This window comes from Harpia harpyja, chromosome 2 (genome assembly GCF_026419915.1).
Source record: "Harpia harpyja isolate bHarHar1 chromosome 2, bHarHar1 primary haplotype, whole genome shotgun sequence".
In the NCBI taxonomy this organism is placed as follows: Eukaryota; Metazoa; Chordata; class Aves; order Accipitriformes; family Accipitridae; genus Harpia; species Harpia harpyja.
The window spans coordinates 63,065,777-63,088,121 of NC_068941.1; the positions used below are offsets into that span (position 1 = coordinate 63,065,777).

The window sequence follows — 22,345 nt, forward strand, 5'->3', positions numbered from 1 at the left end:
TACGTCAAAAAAGCCAGTACCTTCCCTTTACACCGCATGTTTCTGAAGGAGCCACGCTCAAATGTTTACGATATTATTCATTTATTTGTATTGTCAGCGCACAACAGTGCTTCAAATGGATTTTTTTGCCTGTGCTGTGACGAGTAAAAACATTACCAGGGATCTGGACTTCATAATCTGCCCTCACACACGCTTTTAATCATCTTCTTAACAATTAGTTCAGGCGCAATTGAAGAAGGAGAATGGACATTTTTCATTTAATAATTAATTCTCATTTAACAGACTCAAAGATAAAGGGATACTGTAATTAGTAAGTAAATATTTTTCACACGTGTCCACTTTCTTTCTAGCTTAACTGAAAGAGCCCAACTACTGAAGAATGTTTTTAAGAAGAACCATGTGAACTTGTATCGCTCTGACTCTCTGCAGCAAAACTTGCTTCGTAAGTGTTCACTGACAAATAAAAATTAATATCCATTAATAATATAGAAGTAAAATTCTACCTTTCACCGCATTTGTTTGTAGTAAAGACACAGTATCCTAAACCCAGCAGACTATGTTTTTTGCCTGTTGGTAGGTTTCTCTTCATTCCTAAGACACTGCACAGAGTTCTTTCTGCTATTTTATAATTGCAAAATTATGTAGGAAATGGCATGGTTTTTCTACCTACTGGTTGCTGAAAAGAGGTTTATTCCCGTCTATTGACCTTTGTTAAGTTGTTTTTATTAAAGTTTTAACAAAAAAATCAAATCAAAACTTAATTGGTTTCTATTTTGTTCTGTATCTGCAGATGGCTATGCCTTCTCTCAAGATGAAAATGGAATAGTTTCCCAGTCTGAAGTAATAAGAGCTTATGATACCACAAAACAAAGGCCTGAGGAATGGTGAAGGAACACAGCTCAAGATTTAGGCCTTAGCAGTTACTTTTGTGAGACAGACTACTAGATCTTTGCTGTGAGCTGCAACCATGGCCCAGTTATCAGAGATTTAAAGATCTATGATGGTCTTGTTCCATAAAGTTTGGATTTGTGTATTCAGTAGACATAAGCACTGTGCAACTACACTGTAACACACCATCTCTAAATTTTTTAACAAGTATTTGCTTAGCCTTTGTAAACAGATTGGAATTTACCTTGTATCTTGCCAGCTTGCTTATTTTACAATGAAGTTGAAACAATACTGGTCATATACTCAGAAGGCAATGGTCAAATCGCTAAACATACTTTACATTGACAGACCATTAGCATCTGTGAAGGTTTTTAAGTGTTAATGTAATTAAATACAGTTGATAACAAGCCTTTGATTTCAACAAGTGCTGAAAAAAAATAGTATCTTAATGGTGTTAATTCACCTTCTTTGAGAAAGCTTTTGAGTCAAGATGTTTATAGATGTTTGTGTCAAACTAACCTAAAAACGTTTGCCAAAGAAGTTCCATAAATGTTTTCTGTTGTTACAAATAATTTGAAAGGAAATTAACTCCAGTCCTGATCTCAGAACTGCATGCTTAAGTCTCCGCACTTGAGGAGAAAGATTTACAGTACAGTGAGTCTAATTTGAGTGGCCTTTACGGCATTTGCTTTCAAAACTGCAAGTCTTTGCACCTTTGGCCTTATACAAGCTTTTCCCTTATTTTCATTTAGTATTGCGTATGTTGAAAATGGCTGCCACCTTGTAAAATTGAGTACACATATTATTTTGCTTGATTTTTAAGAATTGCTCTGCCTTACTTCCCTTTAGCAAACTTTATTTTTGTGATGCATAGTTGTATCTGCTTGTACTGTAGGTTCAAAACAAAGTTTGTTTTAACTTATTTTTTAAAATTACTTAAATTTTCAACATTTTTATACTAAAATTATTTGAAATGCATACATTGAAATAGCAAAGCATGCCCTTCGCTAGTCTGTGGTGTGTACTGTTTTATTTGCACTAAAGCCACTTCCTATGAAGGTGTGAAATACGTTGCAGCAGCCTCTTTACAACTTACTGGTCATACAGAATACCTATATACTCTCACCTTTAATGAAAAATGGAGAGGAAGTGACTGCAGAAAAAGATACACACCTGGTTTAAGGAAAAAAAAGGGGGGAGGGGGTGTTAAATGAGAACATTGTGATAACTTTTTTAAGTAGTTATACTTGGTATTTCTCAGCTTACCACCTAACAACCACCAGGTTTCAAACTAAGAAAAGCTACTTTAACTTCAGAATTTAGGTAAATCTTGTAGCTTTTTGGTCCATGTTTAATCCTGAGTTTAAAAGCCACCATAATGACATTTAAAATACATTTTTCTATAGTAGCAGTTGGTTTTATTTTTAATTAAACTTCTGTGCATTACATAGAAATTATCTTTTTTTTTTCTTTGAACGGAGATCAACTAGATGGAAAAGCAGAACAATGACATCCCCAATGATCTGTTAAATTAAGAATTTCCTCTTTGCTCTCCAAATCATCCACTTTCAACTTAAAAGTAACAAGTCATCTAATCCCATCTTTTCTCTGCCCTCCTTCATTACCCATATACTTACTAAAGGTGACTTTACCTCACCTTTCATCTAACTAAACACTTAACTTACAACTTTATTGCACTATCCAAGTTTCTTATGCTCTATTCTGAAAGAAACTTATAAATGCACATGGAAAGCCCAACAAAAGGCACTATATGAAAGTACATATTTAGGAAGGCATATCACTGGGAAGACAGTCTGCATTTCATATGCATGTTATGCAGTGTCTTCCTCTCACTTTCCCGGAGTGATCTTTAAACAGAAACAGAAGACACAGAAACAAAGGGAACGTATCCCACTAGAAACAGTACTGCCAGTCAGTCATGCAGACAAGAACTGCCTTCAGAAAAGCCATTTCAGGCATAGATAAATAGATGGATCAATATGGGAGGGCCAAATCACTTGACCTAAGGCAAGAAAAAATTTGGGGGCATGCCCCTTTCCTAAAATGGGGATCCCGATTTTCTGTCATCCAAGGGACAATGACCAACTTCAAAACATTTCTGAAATTTACCATGACACTCTTGCTCCTTTATAATCTTTCAGTGTACTTAACTCATATAGAATGACTCAATCCATACATACATATTCTTTATGGGTAAATTTTTTATTATTATTGGGCTTTTTCTGTTCTAAATGGTTTAATTGCTGATTTTGCAGAGAAGGACATGAGGACTAGAATACATTGTAAAATATTTACAATGAGAAATTTACATGATGTCTTATTCTTCCTATGAAATAGAATTCTGTCTCAGCATTGTAATAGTTTGTGGAAAATAACACACAGTACATCCCCAGTTTAACTATCTTAAAAAGGAAGAAAGCAACTGAAACAGCTCTAAGATCCTAAATTTAGACTGTAATTTAAGGTTTTTAACATAGTCTTACCACAGCCTTTCATCCTTATGTCTTTACAGAATTTGAAGTAGTATTTCATGAAGTGCATTTTCCAGTTTTATTACTTCTGATGGGTTTTTCTCCTGTCTCTGTATTTTTTCTGGTAATTAGTGGTTGGAAGATACCACTGCTTGGAAATAGTAAAAAAGACAATGTGGCGATTCTAACTATCTTTTTCAATTGCTCATACAATTCCATTTTCAAATATAAGATCATCTTAGCTATGTGTCCCCATTTTTAAATCAGGTCAAGTATACAATATGCACTTTATTTTCATGTTGAGTACACAGTAATATAATCTATTACCATCCTGTTAGTACATCATATCTTTGTTAAAATAAGGGGATTGTGTTGATGTTTGTTTAAAGAAAAAAACGTTTAGGCAAAAATGCTTGTAACAATGCCTCTGTTCTTATTGTTTGAAAATTCAGATTTGTTTTAAATATAGAATTCACATGGACTTTTCCATCTGTTTCATGTGCACTGCATAACAATTACAAGTTAGTATTAAAAATTTCCATCAAAAAGTTGAACCAGTGCCACTTAGAAATCGGGTATCTTATATAAATACTGTTACTTGATTATTTTTAAATATATACATATTATATATAAATGATTAAAAAGAGTAAGTAGCAGGAAACAAATTTTAACAAACCTATTGGCAGTTTGTATTTAGAATTTTTTCTTGCCATTTCCTAATTTTGCACTTATTTTTGCAAAGCAGTTTCAACAGATTTATACTTACTCATCATGCTATTTGTATAAAATGATAAATAAAATATTTTGAAACACTAAGAGATAGCTGAAGATTCCTGTATGTCCACATGCATCCATAAAATTCACTGTGTTACAAAGATGCACGTTAAGTGTCTTAAGACTTCTTTCATTTAGACCCGTCTTGAATGATGAGTAATTTGGAATATGTGTTAAATTTAAGGAGAGAAGTTTTTTCCCTTTTTTTCTTATGTATTGTGTAAAAGCACTTGTAGTTCTGATTAATTTGTCATTCTGTCTGCATGAGGCAATATTTCTAAGTGTTCTGAGGCAATGCATGGTGGTTGCTGTTCCCTGTTTTTTAATGCCTTTGTTCAAAGTCTGCTCATAATATATGGAGAAGCTAGCGCTATGTAAGCAAATAAGTTTGTCAGTTCAACTTTCTCGGTACTGGATGTTTTCATTGGTAACAAAACTCAACAAATGAGTTTCTTCCCCCCCCGCCCTCGCTCCCCCAGTTTCCTCGCTGTTAACTGATAGATCTTAATTAAACAAAGGAATATTTTAGCATTCCAAACCTGGTTCCTGCTTATGCAAACTGTTACTCACATAGGCTTCGACTGGACTGTTTGTGAGTATAAGGACTAGTCATCTGAGCAATGGTGTGCAAAGTTGGGCACTTTGGAGGGTTGATACTTTAACTTAAATGAAAGCATTTCCATATAGAGAGTGATCTGTAATTGCAAAGCTGTGACCAGAACAAATTTTTTTTAAATCATATTTTATGGTGTTTCTTTGTTGTAGAATAGAAGCCATAAATGCATTAATATTGTTTTTCTACTTCAAAGTAATTTTTCATTAAGATTTTCAGTGTTCGATATGTATGAACCGCTGCAGAAAGCAGTCAGTATGTAATAGCAAAATTTGCATTCAAGGTAAAGTGAGGTTTTACAGCTCCACTAAGCCATTACTGCTGAAACTGTTGTGGAAATTATGAAGCTGCATGAATGAAGACTTTTTGACTTGGTGTTTATGGTAGTTTCTCAGGTTTAGTTTTAACTGGATGTTAAATGCACTGTGTTTTATAAATAGTTCTTCTCTTTTAGTAACACATTCAGTTCTATGCAGTGTTACATGTCATTTGGCATTTGGTGAATGTGCATGTTTTGAACTGCAAATTTTAAATGTTTTGTCTTTTAATTGTTAAAAAATGAATAAACTTTGCCATTAAATGAAGAAGCTCTGTTGAATTGATTGGTTGCAAATGCTAGGGATTACTTTCAAAAGAAAACATCTCATCACTCTTGTTTTTGAATTCTTTAAAATGGGACACATCAGAAATAGCATTTCACAAATAACAGAGAATTCCTATGTTATTAATGTAAACTGAAAAAGTAGAAAATGTTTTAAATTTTTTTTAAATGCCTATTTTGAGATGTCTCTTTCAGTTCTCATGTGAAGCCCAGAAGAAGTTTAAAAAGAAAAAAAGGGAGCACCAGAGTACAATTTAGTGATTTGCAGCAGAGCCCTAACATACTCTGGTGGTGATACCGTATTTTGAAGAAGTATGCAGTACAAGAATGATAGAGTGTGAATAAGGAAATATCATCTCCTTTTTCAGATGCCAGTGATAAATACTGTATCCTTTGGCTATGATAGTAGTGGGTATTTCTTTTCCCAAACAGTGCGCACCCACTGAATAAAAATCAATGTATCCAAACCTAAACTGAGTTTTGGTTGTAGATAGGTGACTGATTCTTTATATACACACTAGACAATTAATTTATTTTATAGATTTTGTATTCTCTAATAGATGCATCTTTCACACTGTTATTTTCATGATAGCCAGTCTTTAATGGTGGAGCTGCTTAAGGAGATTCCATCCACCTCACGGTATGTCACCGCCTCTATTACTCTGGCAGTCATGAGGTCATTGAAATTATTCAGGTTGTAATCCAGTTTAGAATGATCCAGGCTCCCTTTCAAATCCTTTCCCTCCTGTCTTATGGCAATCATTATTTTTAAGCTAAATCATTTCACTAACCTGATTTACACCACAGCCCCCTGAATTTGCAGAAGTCATAGATGGAGAGAATAAAAATAACAGAAAGAACTTCTGTCTTTGGTAATGAAGATAGCATAGCATGGAATTACCGGCTCTATGTAATTGTGAATGAAAAAGTGTTTACATGAGTATCGTGGAGCAGCAGCCTCCTCAAAAGCAGCAGCTCGGTTCAGAGTATCAAGTCCACGGAGCACATCACAATACGCAGAGAAACAGCGCTGAAAAGTGACTCCATATCCTTAATGTTACTGTCAAGCTGTAACTGAACAGTAGTGACAAACTAACGTTGACATTGTCACCTTTTTTTTTAATTCCAGTGGGATTAGTGTTACAAATAATCCATGAGTTTACATAGCCATATACCATACCGCTTACCTAGTTTCAAATAAAATCCTTCAGACGTTCTTGCAAGTACGTGTAATGTTTTCTTAGCACTGAAGAGTTTTGATGCATTTTGGAGATACACACTTAAGAAACCCAGAATGTAGAAATACAAAACAGAAGGCTGATCTAATTCATGTCACTATTATTCTTTGCCCACAGAAGGTTTGGGTATCAGACACGCCATTACCAGTTAATGGCAATCAAAGCATTCTGTGCATAATGTGCGTGAATGACAATCATCAATTTACTGTGATTTTTGTTTCTTTTTGATGTATTTCAGATTTGCGTCACTCTAGTGAAATGAGTATGAAGTAGCTCCAGCATTACAAAAGAAATAGTTCAACCTACTGTGTTAAAAAATAAGCATGGCAGTAAAGCACTTACTGTGTAAACGTTGCTTCTGATAGCAAGCAATTGCTTTTAGTTCAAGCATACATCTAGCCCTTCAGACCGTTACATTAGTCATTAAAACTGTGTATCAGAATGGCATTTGTGTTCTGTCTGCAAGTTTTAGAAAAAATTACTATTTCACAGGAGCATCTAGTGCCAATAGGTCCTTATCATAAGGAAAATCGGCATTCTCGCCTGCACCCCGAATCCGTCTGGGTTGGAAACTACTGGCACAGGCAACAAGCATTTCAGTCTGGGGGCTTGCATTCTGTCCACCTCCCTTCCTCTCCCTTCAGCTACATAGGGCACTGCCACTGTAGCTACGTGAACAATAATTTATAGATTCTTCTTAAATTACAGATTCTTCTTCATCTACTTGCAGATGGTACATAGTCCCCATCTCACCTGCTTTACAGGTACCCACGCACAGCTATTTTCACTACACCTGATATTTCCCAGCCTTAGACCCCCATCTGCACTCTGGCTACCGATCTGTGAAGTGCTTAGCACTCCATAAGCGTACAGACTTACCTGACTCAATGAAATTATTCCTGTGTGTCAAGTTCTTAAAGCATTTTATGAGGTCAAACCCATTATGCAGCATCAGGGAGAAAAGGAAGTAGCTCAGAGGGCTCTTCCCTGCTAGGTTGAGTTTCACACTACATGGCAAACTGCAGAGCCTTTACTGAGGCTGAATAATCACTAAAATCTGTAAGCCTGTACGCAAGTGTAGCAAAAATCCATCCCTGTGTTAAAACATTAGTAAATCTGACTGTAGAGCCCAGTGAGACGATTATGATGAAGCAGCCTGGCCTGTTCAGCGTACACTGACCGCCAAATGTCAACAGGCAATAACCGAGTCCCAACTCATGACCTGTATACACCCCGTCTTTGAGGAAAACACTGAATTTCAGCTACCAACCACCCATGCCAGTGGCACTGATGACTAATCGCTCTTTAAAGGTACAAAAAATTGCACCTTCGTAGCTAAAATTGATCAAGTTTCTGCTTCCAGAAGGATCTGTGTTGCCTTGGTTTACTAGATAAAGAAAGATTTCTACTAATTGAAGACTTATAATTTGTAAAAAATAAGAGTTTAAGTGTTTTACTATCTGCTTCTGCTGTATATAGGAATGATCAGCAGATCTCGCAGGATGCTTCCAAACAACAAAGCCGCTATCTGTTGCAATATTAAATGAGTTTTCCAAAAAGTTACTTGGAACAGTCCCATATTTCTTACCCGTTCCAAATGCGCAGTGGAGAGAGTCCTATGAAACATCAACAAAGCTGGGCAAAAATTTACCCACCCCTTTCCTTGAAGATTGTTTCTAAAAAACTTGCAAGCCAAAACACTTACTTTTCAATTAATTCTCAAGTACTCAAAATCTACTTTTTAGATTTTTATGAAGCATATACATGACTGCGTATCATGATTTTAGTTTGTAACTGACAATTACAGCATTCAAGCTAAAGCCTATTACTTAAAACATCATTCTATGCAACTTGTCTTTCTGCTTAGAAACCACATTTCCACCAGTAATATCTGTTCGATTGTAATTATGCAATAAAAAACATACTAAGAGGGTTATTTCAAAATATTTGTTTCATAAAAGCTAAGATACTGATTGCTAGATATTTGCTAAGAAAACAAATTTATTCAACTCTTGAGAAAGAACCAATGAAGCTTTTCTAAAATACAGAGAAGTATACTGTAATTCAGAATAGAAGTGCTGTAATTTTAATCTGCACAGATATGCTAGTACTTGTAAAATACGTCAGCTATAACGTACTGCAACAGATCATATACAGAGGGAGTGTGGGGCTGATAAGAAAAGTTCAGCCTGTGATATTGTAGATTCTGACACACAGAATGACTTTGTTCACAAAAGTAAGCATACAGAGAAGCCCTTTAATGACTGCATTTTTTCATGTGTATTTTCCATTTGCTTGCTGCATGTGTTTGGTTTAGATGCATTTTTTTTCTTCCATTTGGTTTGTTGGTTTACTTGGGTGAAGGAATGTAGAAGGGCAAACAAAATTTATTCCTAGGGCAGGATGTTTTAAATTAAAATACCCAACTAACCAGTGTAGTTTTAACCACATTTTTACCACAGTTACATATAAAAGACATTAATTAATCTATTACTTTGCTATATATATTCAGAATTTTTATATTATATTAAATCTGCACAACAGGTGCAGTTAAAGATGTAAATCATTTACAAAAGCAAAATTAACTATTTTTAACAGGAAAAATACAGTACAGTTACACCATCCAAATGAAAACTTGCTCATCAAACACTGTCTGTCCAGAGACATACAGATGACACAACATTTCAATCACACAGTTTATTGATAGTTCTTTTTTTCGTGTGACTACTAAATAGTTAGTGTTGTCAATGCTGTAAATACATTTTCACTTACAAGCTTGTCTTTACATTTTATACATGGCTAATTTTACAAATACGCCTTTATGATCAATCAGTTTGTCCAACTTACGTTGCTGAGCAAAAAGCCAACAATAAATACTTCCTTCTGAAAAATGCTTTAATATAACACCATTTTCAGAATTTTATGTGGAGAAGTTATTAGTGATATTGCTGAATACATTCTGCTTTTCTCATAGATAATTATTTGGCTGCTTGGGATTGGCTCATTTTCAACTAGCCTAATTAGTACTAGTTTTATCTATCGTTAAAGTTTACTAATACAAATATGCAGTCTAAGTTCAGGTATATTATGTGTATTTTAAAAAACTTACGCATTTTGATTATCTGTAGTAAAGTTCTTCCTCTTATTTTCATTGCTCATGGAAGTGGGAAGCAGTCAGCTGTTTTCAGGATCCTCTTTAGTAAGTATTACTCCTGTCTTACTTCTCAGGCTTATTGCTGGTTTACAGAACTAGTCTGAATATTACCAGTGGAACGCAGCCACCGTTTGTTAACCAAGTTAATAGCATTTAGGGTTAAAATGTCATTTACAACACTGTGCAACGAGTACCTTTATCCCAAAACAGTTTTTCTACTTGTCTCTGAACACGTCCTGCACAAATTAGACTGAACGATCAGAGCACTCTAGTTTTCAGAGCAACTGTTTGGAATATTTTACAATTCTTTCGGAAGTGTGATCCAAGTTTGGGCAATGAGATCCCAAATGAGACCTTGCACTTTTCAAGGGCAACTCACCCACAGGAACGGCTCTGACTTCCGTGGCCACACAGCAAGTCAGCGTGACACCCAGCAGCAGCAGAAGTCCCTGCGTTAGCTCTTCACAACTCCTTTCAGCTCTGACTAAAATCGGAGCAGCTCTTCCCAGCCAGGGCAGGCTCTGCCTGGAGAGGATACCCAAAGTACGGCGGTGACACCAGAAACCCCGACGGCTGGGTCAGGTGGACTGCGTGGGCTGTCTGGAAGCAGCCAGACATGTAGGGCGGAGGTGGCGATGCCACAAGGCACCCCGGCTCTGCCCGGGGAAAGGAGAACCTGCGAACAGAGCCGCCAGTCGAACTGGAACTTGTCGCAGTACTGGACTGCCTTGACGGCGTCCTGAAGCTTGTCGAGGTCAGGATCATGGGAAGAGTCTCGGTCTGATAACTCCGCAGAGAAAATCGTATCGGCTGCGACGGCTGTTTAGGTCTTAAACATGTGCAACAATAAACCGCCACCAGAGAGCCCACGATAATGAAGGCAATAAATATTGATCCAACAATGAGGAATGGAACGTAGATTGGTTCTGGGAGAAGAAAGAATAAGAAAAGCCAGGCGCATTAGCCTACTGAAGTAACAGGTCTGCTGCGCAGAAATAAACTCCCTAGAGTTTATGAAGCCCCACATTGTTTCAGTCCCACTAACACACGGAGCTGCTCAGAAGACAGAGCTTTCAACCATTATCACTAGAAGAAAATTAAAGTTCAAACCCTGTGCGTACCAGTCAAAATTTCTTTCTGGCGACAGTTTTAATAGCTACCAATGGTAAAAGCTGTCTACGCTGTGTCCCGTTTGCTGGTTCTAGTTAGGCTTCGCTCAAGAATCGCACTCCTCTCCCCCTCCCTCAGCCCCCAAAACGGTCGGGGCCGTCCAATGCAACAGCTTGAACCTGCAGGCAAAGCTCAAATGCTGCAGACGCTGTTAAGTCGCTTCCGCCCATAAGGTGGAAAGTAAGCGCAGAACGTGCGGCTTGGGCAACTAGTCTCCGTGTGCGCTGCTGGGTTTCTTTTGTTTGAAAGCCTGACGGCCCCTTGCTCGGTGGGGTTGTGCCTGCAGAGCACCGGCGCCCAGCCTCACCTCCGGGACAAACAACGTTTAAGTTAAAACAGACGGCGTGAAGTTTGCCGGCGCGAACCGAAGATGCCAACGCGCCTTCCCGTTCGGACGGACCCTGCCGCGGGGGCCCCTTCTCACCGTGAAGTTACGCCACGAAACGCGTCCGTCCCCGGGCGCCCGCTCTGCCTCCCGCCGCGGGGCCGCCCCCGCAGCCGCGACCCGCCGCCCGCGGCCCCGCACACCCGGCGCCTCCTCCGTGTGCGCACCTGCAGCCGCGCCCGCCGCCGGCCCACCCGCCGGGCCGGGCCGGGCCGAGCCGGGCCAGGGAGCCCCGCAGCCGCCGCCGGGGGCGGCCGCCGGGCTCCTGCCGGGGGAGGGGGGGGGGGGCGCTCCGCGGGGGCCGGCTCCCGCCCGCCCCGGGACCCGCGGGCCGGGCACTCACGGGCGGTGACTCCCGGGTCCGGGGGCTCCCGGTCGTTGGTGCAGCCGCCCTGCTCCAGGCGGGCCTCGGCGGCGGCGCAGCAGTAGCGCAGCGCGCAGGAGCCGCAGCAGATGGTGGCCGCCGCCGTGTCGAAGCCCTCGGGGCACTGGAAGCCCTCGTGGTAGCCGCCCTGCCCGTCCACCCAGCCGTGGCAGTACTCGCCGCCGCCGGGCTGGCCCCCGCCGCCGCCGCCCAGCAGCCCCAGCAGGAGGCAGCGCAGCAGCAACAGCGACGGCGCCCGCCGCCGCCCCGCCATCGCCCCGCCGCCGCCGCCGCGCTGCCCGCCCGCCCCGCCGGGGCAGGCAGGGGGCGGCCCCGGGTGCGGTGCGGGGCCTCCTGCGCCGCGTCCGGGGGGGTGGGGGGCAGCTCTCCCCCCGGCCCCCCGCAGCCGCGCCCCCGCTCACCTGCCGCCCCCCGGCCCCTGCCCGCGCTCCTCTGCCGCCGGAGCTTCACCCCCCCTCCCCGTCCCGCACGTCGCTGCCCACACGCACCCCCCCCCCCCCCCCCCAGCCCCTGTTAGTCGCCCGGGGCCGGGCGGGGGCGATCCTGGAGGGAGCGGGGGCTGCGGCCAGCGCAGCAGTTGCTCCCCGGCGGCTTCTTCCCGCCGGGGGCTCGGCCTCTGTGCGACGCGGACAGAGGTGCCGAAAGGCGGCATCGGCTGCCGTGCCGTCCCGGCCAGAGCCCCGGCGCAGAAGGGGCTGTTGCGCTGGAGGTTCGGGAGAGCGGCCCTGCGCTTCCAAGCGTGAACAAAACCCAGCGCAGCGTGCGGTTTATTGCTGAGACTCTTTGCTTTTTAACCTGTTCCCTTTCCCCGATACTTCTGACGCGCAAAGGCACAGCAGTATATCGCCAGACGGTCTGTAGCCTCTTTTAGTCAAGCAAACGCCGGGCCCGTCACCTTTATTTTCCAAAGGGAGCGGGCGAGTGTGGGGCTGAGGAGGAGGGACACATCTGTTCGTACCAGCGTCTGATCCTTTTTCTGCTGGAAGAATAATAGCAAGTCACCAAGCATCAGGAAAACCACAAAACGAACTGCTTATTCATTTATTCTAGGGGAAAAAAAAATATTTTAAATGAACTGAGCAGATTTGGACTTTTCGTTTAAGCAAAGAAACATTCCTTTAAATGATGTCTCTCCTGTGTGCTAGCCAAGAGGCGCTCCTGCTTCGACAGTAAAAGTGCTTACGAAACTAGCGTTATATTAAAGTTGGGCCGAACTAAAGAATTCATTTTTACTGCATCTGAAACTTCCTGCCATCATTTACCGCTGGGGTATGAATATGTATATCGGAGTCTGACCACTTGTCAAACATTTTGAATGCCCATGTCACTAATTTCCAAAGTTGGCAGGTTTAGCGAAACAAAAGGAACAAAGTGTGCTGTGTACCAGCAATAAAACTGTGCGCCGAGAACCATCTATCAAGACCTTAAGACTTTTGGCCAACCCCTAAATACAGTCCACAAGCACAGTATTTGTGTTTGTTTTTCTTTTAACTAAGCTATTCTCTTGGGTTTTTTCCCTCTGACCCTTTTTTTTTCTGTTTTGATTTCTTTAAGTATAACCAGTACTACCGGAAAGGAAAAGCAAATACAAAAAATTGTATAAATGCGAAGTATTTTTCATGGCTATTTAACAGGTATAGGTATAGAAAGAACAAAATTGGATATTAAAGAAAAGAAAATAGATTTCGAACGTGAAGATGTGATATTCTGTCCTCTTCTGCATTTTCATTTTGAAATGATGATGTGAATTAAACTTGTACCAGCTGTCCTGACTCTGAGTTCCTAGTTTTTATAGACCAATGTTAAATATTAATATAGTTTTGCATTTACTTCACTGTGGTTTTAGAGCAAACATAGACTCCACGGAATGTTTTAAAATGTATGGCTTTTAAAGGCCTAATCCAGCTTCCAGGAAGGTCAAAAGGGATCTCTTTGTTGACCAGGATGAGGCTTGGAGCAGGAGCTCGGTAAGGTCTGCTTGGAACATTTAGCCGTCCTCAGGTGCAGAGGACAGAGAGACAACAGATCCATCCTGTCAGATTTGCAGGAAAGCCACATTTGGTAGTAATTGCTAAGTAAATGTGGCACAGTTCATAAGAATGTTGATTTTGCTAATTAAGTCACCAGCTTCCAAAAAAAAAAAAAAAAAGAGGTCTGATAAAAATCCTTCCGATACATATATTTTAGATATTAAGCTACTGCAGGAACTGCAGAGATATTCTTCGGGGGCGGCGGGGAGGGGAACTGGGGGGCTTCCAATCCACAGGCATCAGCAAGATTTTGACCGGGATTTATTTCTCCTGTGTTGCATCTCTAGTGCTTGGATTGTTAATCAAAAGTTTGTCTTTGTGGCCCCTTTTAGGCAGAGGCTACTCTCCGCTCCCCTCTTGTCTAAGCTGGTGGCAGCGGGACATGGTCTCCGTCCAAGGGGCACAAGTCTCTTTATTTGAATCCCAAATTGCCCCATCCTGCAAGAAAAATCCTGTAAGAGCATAAGTATTTGCTTGAAAGTGCATATGTGGTTGGTTTATTTTTGTGTGGACAAATGGCATTTCACGCACTCGAGTGGATTTGTCTCACTTGTGCCAAATAAAAATCGGACAGATTTCGGTACTGCTCTTGCAAAGACAGCTAACCTTGAGAGTCTGAAGGTGCATGAGCAGTTTTTCTTTACTGACTTCTTTGGGCTTATTTTCTGCTTTCTCTGAAATACTGATGCAGTTTGCAGAGTGTGATGTGACTTTTGTGGAGATGAACTGGCTTGTTCTGACCCAGAGAGACAAAACCCTTTGCTCTGCTCCTCTTTTGTAAAGGTTGCATCTGTGCAACCACGTCCTTGAAGAATTTGAGACGCTAGCAGATTCATTTGCATCTATTTATGTCATTTACTTTAAGCTAAACCCACAAATAATTAAGAATACAGGAAAAAATGTCATGCAGACTGTTGGTGAGCATCCTTCATCTGGAGTTTGAGGACATCAGATGGCTCTAAAAGTACCTCACTTTTAGACTGTTTTTTGTTGGGTAACGTTCCTGCAAAGTACCCATGCTGACTTTACTTATTATTTATTCTTAGCTGAAGCCTTCCAGCTTCCAGGTGATGTGTCATCATTAATTTTGAATGAAAACCACTGGTTTTTAAAGCTCATACAGCTGTTGCTCTGATTGCTGTTGCTTATAAAGTGTAGTATTAAAACTAATGAAGGTGAGATTAGTTATATAACAGGCAGAGAAGATAATTTCATTGTAGTTTAAGGTATTATTATTTATTTACCAGGCTTTTCTTACTGTCCCCACAGCAAACCTATGGGGAGAGCACATTATAGTACTCCTCATCTGCAAGATCAAACAATTTTTCCTAAATGACTTCTGAAATCATTGCATCCATGCACGCAGCAACTACCTCACTTCTGCCAAATGGATTGATTGTAAAAACAGATGTTAAAACCTCCTTAAACAGATTAATAGTTCCTACTAATAATTTTACTACACTCTGTTTTCTGGGTTTGGGCTTTTTTTTTTTTTTTTCCTCAGTATGATACTTTTGGGGTTCCTTCAGAGTATAAAACAAGTCAGCGATCCATGAAGCTCTAGCATGAGAGCCAATCGTGTTACCATTTCAAGCAGGCACCACCGATGTTAGTAAAGCCCTGGGACTTTGGCTTGGCTACTAGAGTCCGAGCAGAAGCTGGATCTTCCAAACACTCCTAAATAATGTCACACTTCTGTCTTGACTAGGGTAATGATACATAGGCTCAGCTCATATCTTGCTTGATGTAACCATCAGGATTGGTCATTTCACCCTGGCTCTTCATTAAATATTGTCTTGAACTTCAAGGAACATAAAGGCTAAATTGAGTTACCAGCTTCTAAAAACAGCCTGGTGCAAGCAGATTTCCCTTTAAAAATAAAAATTAAAAAATTTACCGTCTAAATTGCAAACTCTAGCTACGTGAATTGCTTTATTAAGCACATAAGGACTGTGTTGAATAAAACCCCGTGCGCTGCTCTCTAAAACTGTATCCTTATTCTTGGCTGGTGTGTTGAGAAAGCCCTTCCTGCAACCGCCTGGCTGGGAGATCCACCTGCCAAGCCACACGCATCCCTGTCACCTGCCAGGCCACACGCGTCTCCCGTCCCGGGACGGCTGGCAGGAGTGCCGGGACGTGCCTCAGCCTCAGCCCCATGCCCCGGGGAGGCTCCCGCCACGTCTCCGCTCCTACTCCGGCTGCAGAGCCCCGTCCCGTTGCCTACGTCAGCAAATTAAGGCAGACCTGTAAAACCCACAAAGCATGTTTTGGTTGGTTCAGTCAGGGGGAAATGTGCTGCTTTTCTTCTTCTTTCTTTTGCCTTGCTTCTTTTCCAGCATCCTTTCATATCTGGGAGGGAACTCTGACAGTCAACAACTTATAATTTATTTCTGAATAAATATTTCTGGGATTTGACCCTGTTTTTCACCCCAGTCAGGAGTATCACTGTGTTTTCTGAAGCCACGCGGGAGTACTTGAGGGGTAAGGTTACGTGAGCCAGCTATTAAAAGCAGCACCTCTTATGCTTGCCCACAACTAACCCGTTGAGAAAGCCTGTTACAGCTTTTGGAGAAAAACATAGAAGTCAGGCTGTCTCAGCCTAATGACTGTCAAAGTAAGTGAGATTAGTCATGCTATAAATGCCCCAGGGCTCACTCAAGAAGTAGGATGTTGGGTTCCTGGTATCTTGATACATATATACGTATATCACAGTAATGTTCCCTTATCTGAAATCTGTAGCACTGCCAGATGGAGGAGTTAGGTTCAGACTTCAGAAATCATTATTCTCCTTCTAAGGCACCAAGAGCAGAAGACATTTTCAAGCCAGCAATGCGGTCATCCCTGTTCAAGGGGCATATTATGCCAGCCACCCCCCATCTATCCTTTAGGAGATCATTCTTGAGCTCTATAGAGACCATGTCATGAAAGATGAAGAGATGTGCTTACATATAGTAACTTAAGCACACTGAATGCATCTCTTCTCTACAACCACAGCGGTGCCCTTTGCTCTCTGTCTCAGCATCCAGGCGCACATATAGCTGTTAGGAGTAGAAGAGCAAGGACAGATGTCTAGAAGAGATAGGACTTGATGATCTTATGGGATGTGCAATTGCCTTTCCTTTACTCCAGCTGTGGCTAAAAATAGCCTGTCTTATGGCTACCAAGCAAGGTTTTCTGAAAAGGTGTTTCATTTGCTTTTAAACCAGAAGTTCCTGTGCTGTTGAATTCAGAAACAAATTCTCCAAGCAACATTTCTCAATTCTGAAAAAACCCAGTGAGTTTTACTTTACACCACCAACTCTTGCCAACAGCAATAGCCAATAAAATGCTCAAGAAAAAGTAAAAAATAAAGTGCAAAAATGGCTGTTTTGTTGTATTTCTAACAGCTATTTAAAAAGCACTGAACATGGGGAAATGTTTTGACAACCAAAAAAAAAGATTGAAAAACGGTCACATTTTGACTACTGTTTCACCTGAAAAATGTTAATCAGCTATAATTTGGCACATAGCTCCTTCTGTGTAACTTGCAGAGAAAGAATAAGTTATTGCTAGAAAATAACTACATTTTCTAACAATCTTCATACCTGTAACCATTTTTAAGTAGTACCAAGCTTACCAGCTAGAGGTGGAAAGCTCAATATGTTATTGCCGTGCAATTCCCTAATCCCCCAAACAGAAGACTTAGTGGTATAGTCATATTAATGAATAGTGCTACAGAAAGGTCAGGGGAGAGAGATAGCATCAGTCAGACCTGCTTTGCTCTGTAGCAGAGTGTGCGTTTCTTTTTCCTTGCAACAGAATTAATGACCAAAAAAAAGTGAAAGGATGTGAGAGAACATGACATTTGAGTGTAGAAAGAAAATGTGCTTACCAGGGAATGAAGACAACTGGTTTATTTTCACTCACACCGAGAAAAAGAACATTTGAACATTCAAAATGGAAAAATTAATACACACCAATGCAATTTATTTTTTTTTTCAAACTGAATAGTGCTGAGTATGAGGGCACTATTTCAATCCTTAATTAACAGAGTGCGTAATAAACATGTGCCTAAGTTTAAAAGAATGCAGTTTCTTTTTTTTTACTATTGTGAAACTAAAGCATGAGAATAACTGACAATTAATGTGTAAAGAAATCTCCAGATGGACTGGTTACAGAGCACCTTAAACCTTAAGTAAGATGCATCCTTTACAGAACTATGGGAGAACTAGTTCTGTAGGATATAGTAATGTCTAGCACTAGTAGATTGTTTTTAACACATCAAAGTTCTACACAAATAACTCATCAGCAATGGATCCTCTGGATCTAAAAGAATAATTCCTTTGTAGCACTAAATCTGGTAAACTAAACTGTTCCCTGACACTTTAGTCAGCAACCGATTAGATAATTTTATTAAATATTTTAATAGCACAAACAGGAATTTAAAAAATGCTTACATTACTGCTGTTAGCAATTTATTCTAAGCATTAAATAGCTGCTATCCAATGCTAAAAAATGGGGCCAAATTTTGCATCTTTGAACATGGGAGGATTCCCTCCGTTCCTCTGGCTCAGGTCCTCCACATCCGCTTCCTCAGGCTACCTTTCACCCAGCTGAGGACCACCCATTCAGGTTTGCATTTATATCATTGCAAGTTCATAAAAGATAGTTACATTTCGTTCATTCATTCTATTTGTCCTGTCTTTGGTATAGCCTCTTAACACTTCCTATGTACAGCAGATTTCCCAAAGTACGTAAGACATTGCAGGTCTGAAAAAAATTAACATTTGACAATATAAATTAGATCTATATTTATGATAATCCAATCAGTGAATGAAAGATTAGGTGAGCGTAAAGACTGAGACCCATATTCTTTGTTCTGGCTGCAGGTGGGTAGGATTTAAGGAAGAGCATTACCTCAGCTCCCCCCAGTCTAGGGCAAGTCAGGGACTGGCTCAGCCTGGTGCCGTTTTGACTAGCAGCGGAGTTGCTGCAAGTTGTGCTCAGCTGCTCGTTGCTCCTGATACGCTGCCTTTCTGGATCCCAAACCAGATGGGTCCTGCCATTCACCTAATATAAACTCCTCTCTCTGGCCATCAACAACTGCTTCAGGGGAGGTAAAAAGCCCTGCGGCAGCACCACCTCCACCTCCGCCGCGCAGCGAGCAAGCTGTTAGGCGTATGCCGGATGGCTGATCAGGGCGCACGCAGAGGAAATATTTGGGGATTCTGGTCTGAAGTGCACAGTCCTGAAATTTACCCAAACAAGATTTATGTGCAGGAAAGAGGTCTTATCTAGTGAGCCCAATGTACGATAGCTTTAAACTTTGGATCAGTAATAGTTTGGGACTGGCTTTAACTCAAGTCCTAGAGCAAGCACTCTAATACTCTTTCCAAAATATTTTTCTGGTAATTTTTTTGACAGCAGCTGAACATTGAGCAGATGTCTTCACTGAGCTGTCCTTTTTCTGAAATAATCCAGTGAACAGAAAGTCCTGTAAAGTGTCTAAATCGAAGTCTGAATGTGCCTCTCTAAATGGTATGACCCTGGTTTTGCAGGCACTGCATTTCATTTGCCTTTGTGTTGCCCACTTACCTGATTCACTCAGGTCTCATCACAGTTCCTCCAAACTTGGCTGCTCTGTTTGGCTGTCTCATGAGATCTGTCATCCTCAAACAAGTTGGTAAGTTATAAACTGGCTCTCACCATGATCACAAACCCAATTCAATAGTGCCAGGCATGGTCCGCGTTCGTGTCCCACCGCAGTTCTCTCTGGAGCAATCTCTTCTGTTAGTTGGTGCATCTCCCTCGCCTTAGTCGGAGAGATGACATGACATACTCCAGTGTTTGCCTCCCCCCCCCGCCCCAGCACCTTCTTTCATGTGAACGGCTGCCTTTCCCCAGCTGGAGGGTACCTGCGAGGTGGACTGCCTCGCAGTGTCCCCTGGCACAATGTCTGTGAACAAATCCTCTCACTGCTGTTTACCAAGTGGTGACTTTCAGACGTTGTATCTGCTCCTCAAGGGGCCTGGACCACTTGCACCTCCATCTTTGTGTGCAAGTGCAATAACTGCGCATTCACTGGTAGCTCGATGTCGCTAACACAAGCCTGCTGCTGCTGCTGCTCAGGGCTCAGCTTGAGAGGGCTCGGGTTGGTTTGCAGCGGTTAGTCATCCAGGGAAGATTTTCACCGGAGAACTTTTAGCAGGCAGCCACTAGTGTGATTTATAGCTGTCTCACCTGATATCCCCTCTGCTTATGGCTCTGCTGGGGTGGAGAGCAAAAGCCTTGCGCAGCAGCATTGGACCTAGGGGCTTGTTAGAGGCTCCTGAGTCAGCCTGGGGGTGACTTCTGCTCAAGCCAGACAGCCCCATGCACACCCTGTCCTTTCCCATCTTGGTCACCGCACCAATTTTCCTGCTTGGGAGATAAAACCTTTGGGAGAAGGAGCAAAAGCTTTATCTCTTCCTACATGCTTAGCTGCTAGTCATCAGACGACTGTCCTGAAGCCCAGCTTTAAGGAACAAAAGTCAGCTCAAACCCTCCTGGCTGGCATCAGCTGTACTTCGGTGACACAAACAGCAGGGTCTGCACAAGCCCGTTTCGCCCTTTGCAGTTTAGAGCATTACCACCGTGTAGGTACAATGTAGTTGTAAAGTCTGATTGTTACTTAAGGAAAAAAATTGAGTGGGAAGACATCTTTGAATGCGGAACCAGCACAGGCTACACTCTGCCATGTAGGAAACCTAAAAAGGACTAAATCTTTAAAGAACTATAAGTAGATTCATAAAAGGTTTTGGTGAACACATCAGTTATTTTGGAGAGCAGTAATGTTGACTTAAAATATTTAGCTTTTGAATTTGACTTAAAGTATTTACGTAGACTGAATATAGTCATGTGTTTGGGGAATTAATAACTTCATTTCTAACTATTACTTAATGTTCTTATATACAACAGCCCGAGGAAATTTTCTTTTGCTTATCTACATTTCAGTCTCTTTGCTCAGATTTCTTCTGGGATCTGACCTATAAAAACAACTGGATTTACGATACACTAAAGTTTACAGCAAACACTTAACAAATACTCCTATTTCAGATATGAAATTAATAGTGTTTAAATATAGTGTCAGATGTTATCATTTTTGCTGTTTACTGAGTGAAGTAGTTTTCCAGCAAATGTCAAGGAACCAGCAAAGAGGTAAATACTCCCAGGAAAGTAACTGCACACCGCCATCTACGGTGCAGGCCGGGGATATTGCAGGAGCTGTTTGTGACTGGGAGACGTGAGAGAGGGGATTCATAACCAAAAAATGTCGCAGATTCTCCTCTTCTGGCAGCAGCCTCCGTTGGCGCAGAGCACGTATTGCAGAAGGGCCGTTGTGATACAGAATGTGCACGACTGTTGTGTGAGGAGGGAGAATTAACGCAGAGTTTGGAGAGTCATTACTTCTCTGAATGATGATGCTTACAGAATAAAGGACATATTCGGAATGGCCAGGTGAAACCATGGGGGGCGGGAGGAGCGCACATCCCCTTTCTGGTGGGCGAGCTCCCGCGGGGACACCAGGCTGCAGGCACCACAGCAGCCCAGTCTGCACGGTGGGTTGCGAGACCACCGTGCCGGGTCCTGGCTGCTGGTGGAAGTGGAGATTTCATATGCCAGCGGTCTCTCCCTCCCTGCTCCTGCCCTGTCTCCGGCTCTTTCCAGCTGCCTCCCACCTCACCTCGCCTCCCTGCCAGCAGCCGCTACTGCCCACTGCTTGCATTTTCCAAGACCTGGGTTGGGATGATCTACACTGATTGCAGGAGGGCAGTCTGGGCCACCCCCAAGTCCAGATCACCCATACAACAAGGCTGCAAGCATCTGCTCAGGCACAGCCAGCGGCTCCACAGGGACACGTCACACGCTCCTGGGGAAGAGAAGCAGGAGGGTGCCCAGCGTACCACGCACATAGCTTGTATAAATAGCACATGGGCAACTTTTTACCCTCTCTCTTGCAAGTAAAAAAGCTCAAGAGAAAATGCATCACTGCAGAGTCCTCCTTCAGCTCCCCTTCTAACCTATGCACAACCATCCTTTTCAAGAAGCTTTTGAAGGACACTGAATGTTTAAAAGAAACTGGGAACCATTGCATCACGCAAAAGTAGACACAGAGGAAGAACCAGTGCAGCTTCTGCTTTTACCACCCACTTCTGTGTGCCTTGCAGACCACCAGCTCATGGGTTGTGCCTTGAAAATCCCCAGAGCTCAGCAGAGCATACTTTGCTTATAACCTAGCTGCTGAGATCTTTGCTACTGGAGGGCTACGAACTGAGTGCATCCCACTTGTGTTTATTACTTTATTACTGAGGCTGTTTTTACATCTCCTGTAGTAATAAACTGCTGGTTTAGACTGAGGTAGGTGGAGCAAGGGCTGGCACTACTATGTGCTGGGACACAGCCTAGCACAACCAGGTTCAACAGCTGGGTTTGGTAGTTAGCTGGCATCTCAATATAAATCTTTGACGGCATCAATAATAGTAACCTCAGCCCTAAATTACTGTTTATCCAATTATAAAAACCAGTCCTAAATTAGGTGAATCATGAGTCCCCATTAGCCTCCCTCTCAGAAGAGAAGTTAATATTTATCATACAGG

At 42.0% G+C, this 22,345-nt stretch overlaps 2 protein-coding genes across 8 annotated transcripts in view; one reads left to right on the plus strand and one right to left on the minus strand.

Annotated features, from left to right (window-relative positions):
• Nucleotides 1–5,354, plus strand: part of ATP8A1 (ATPase phospholipid transporting 8A1) — a 130,303-nt gene extending 124,949 nt beyond the window's left edge. For all 7 annotated transcript variants that reach the window (XM_052780156.1, XM_052780155.1, XM_052780158.1 and 4 more), the window contains 2 exons: nt 351–442; nt 791–5,354. In XM_052780156.1, the coding sequence (XP_052636116.1) occupies nt 351–442; nt 791–888 (190 nt within the window). In that variant the 3' untranslated portion in view covers nt 889–5,354. The remainder of the gene's footprint in view (nt 1–350; nt 443–790) is intronic.
• A 3,934-nt stretch (nt 5,355–9,288) lies between these two features.
• On the minus strand, nt 9,289–11,959 carry SHISA3 (shisa family member 3). Its single transcript, XM_052810990.1, has 2 exons — nt 11,659–11,959; nt 9,289–10,686 (listed from the first exon to the last, which is right to left on the minus strand). Exons 1-2 carry the CDS (start codon nt 11,951–11,953, stop codon nt 10,235–10,237), a joined length of 747 nt encoding a protein of 248 aa, XP_052666950.1. The 5' UTR covers nt 11,954–11,959; the 3' UTR covers nt 9,289–10,234.
• Between the last annotated feature and the right edge of the window lie 10,386 nt (nt 11,960–22,345).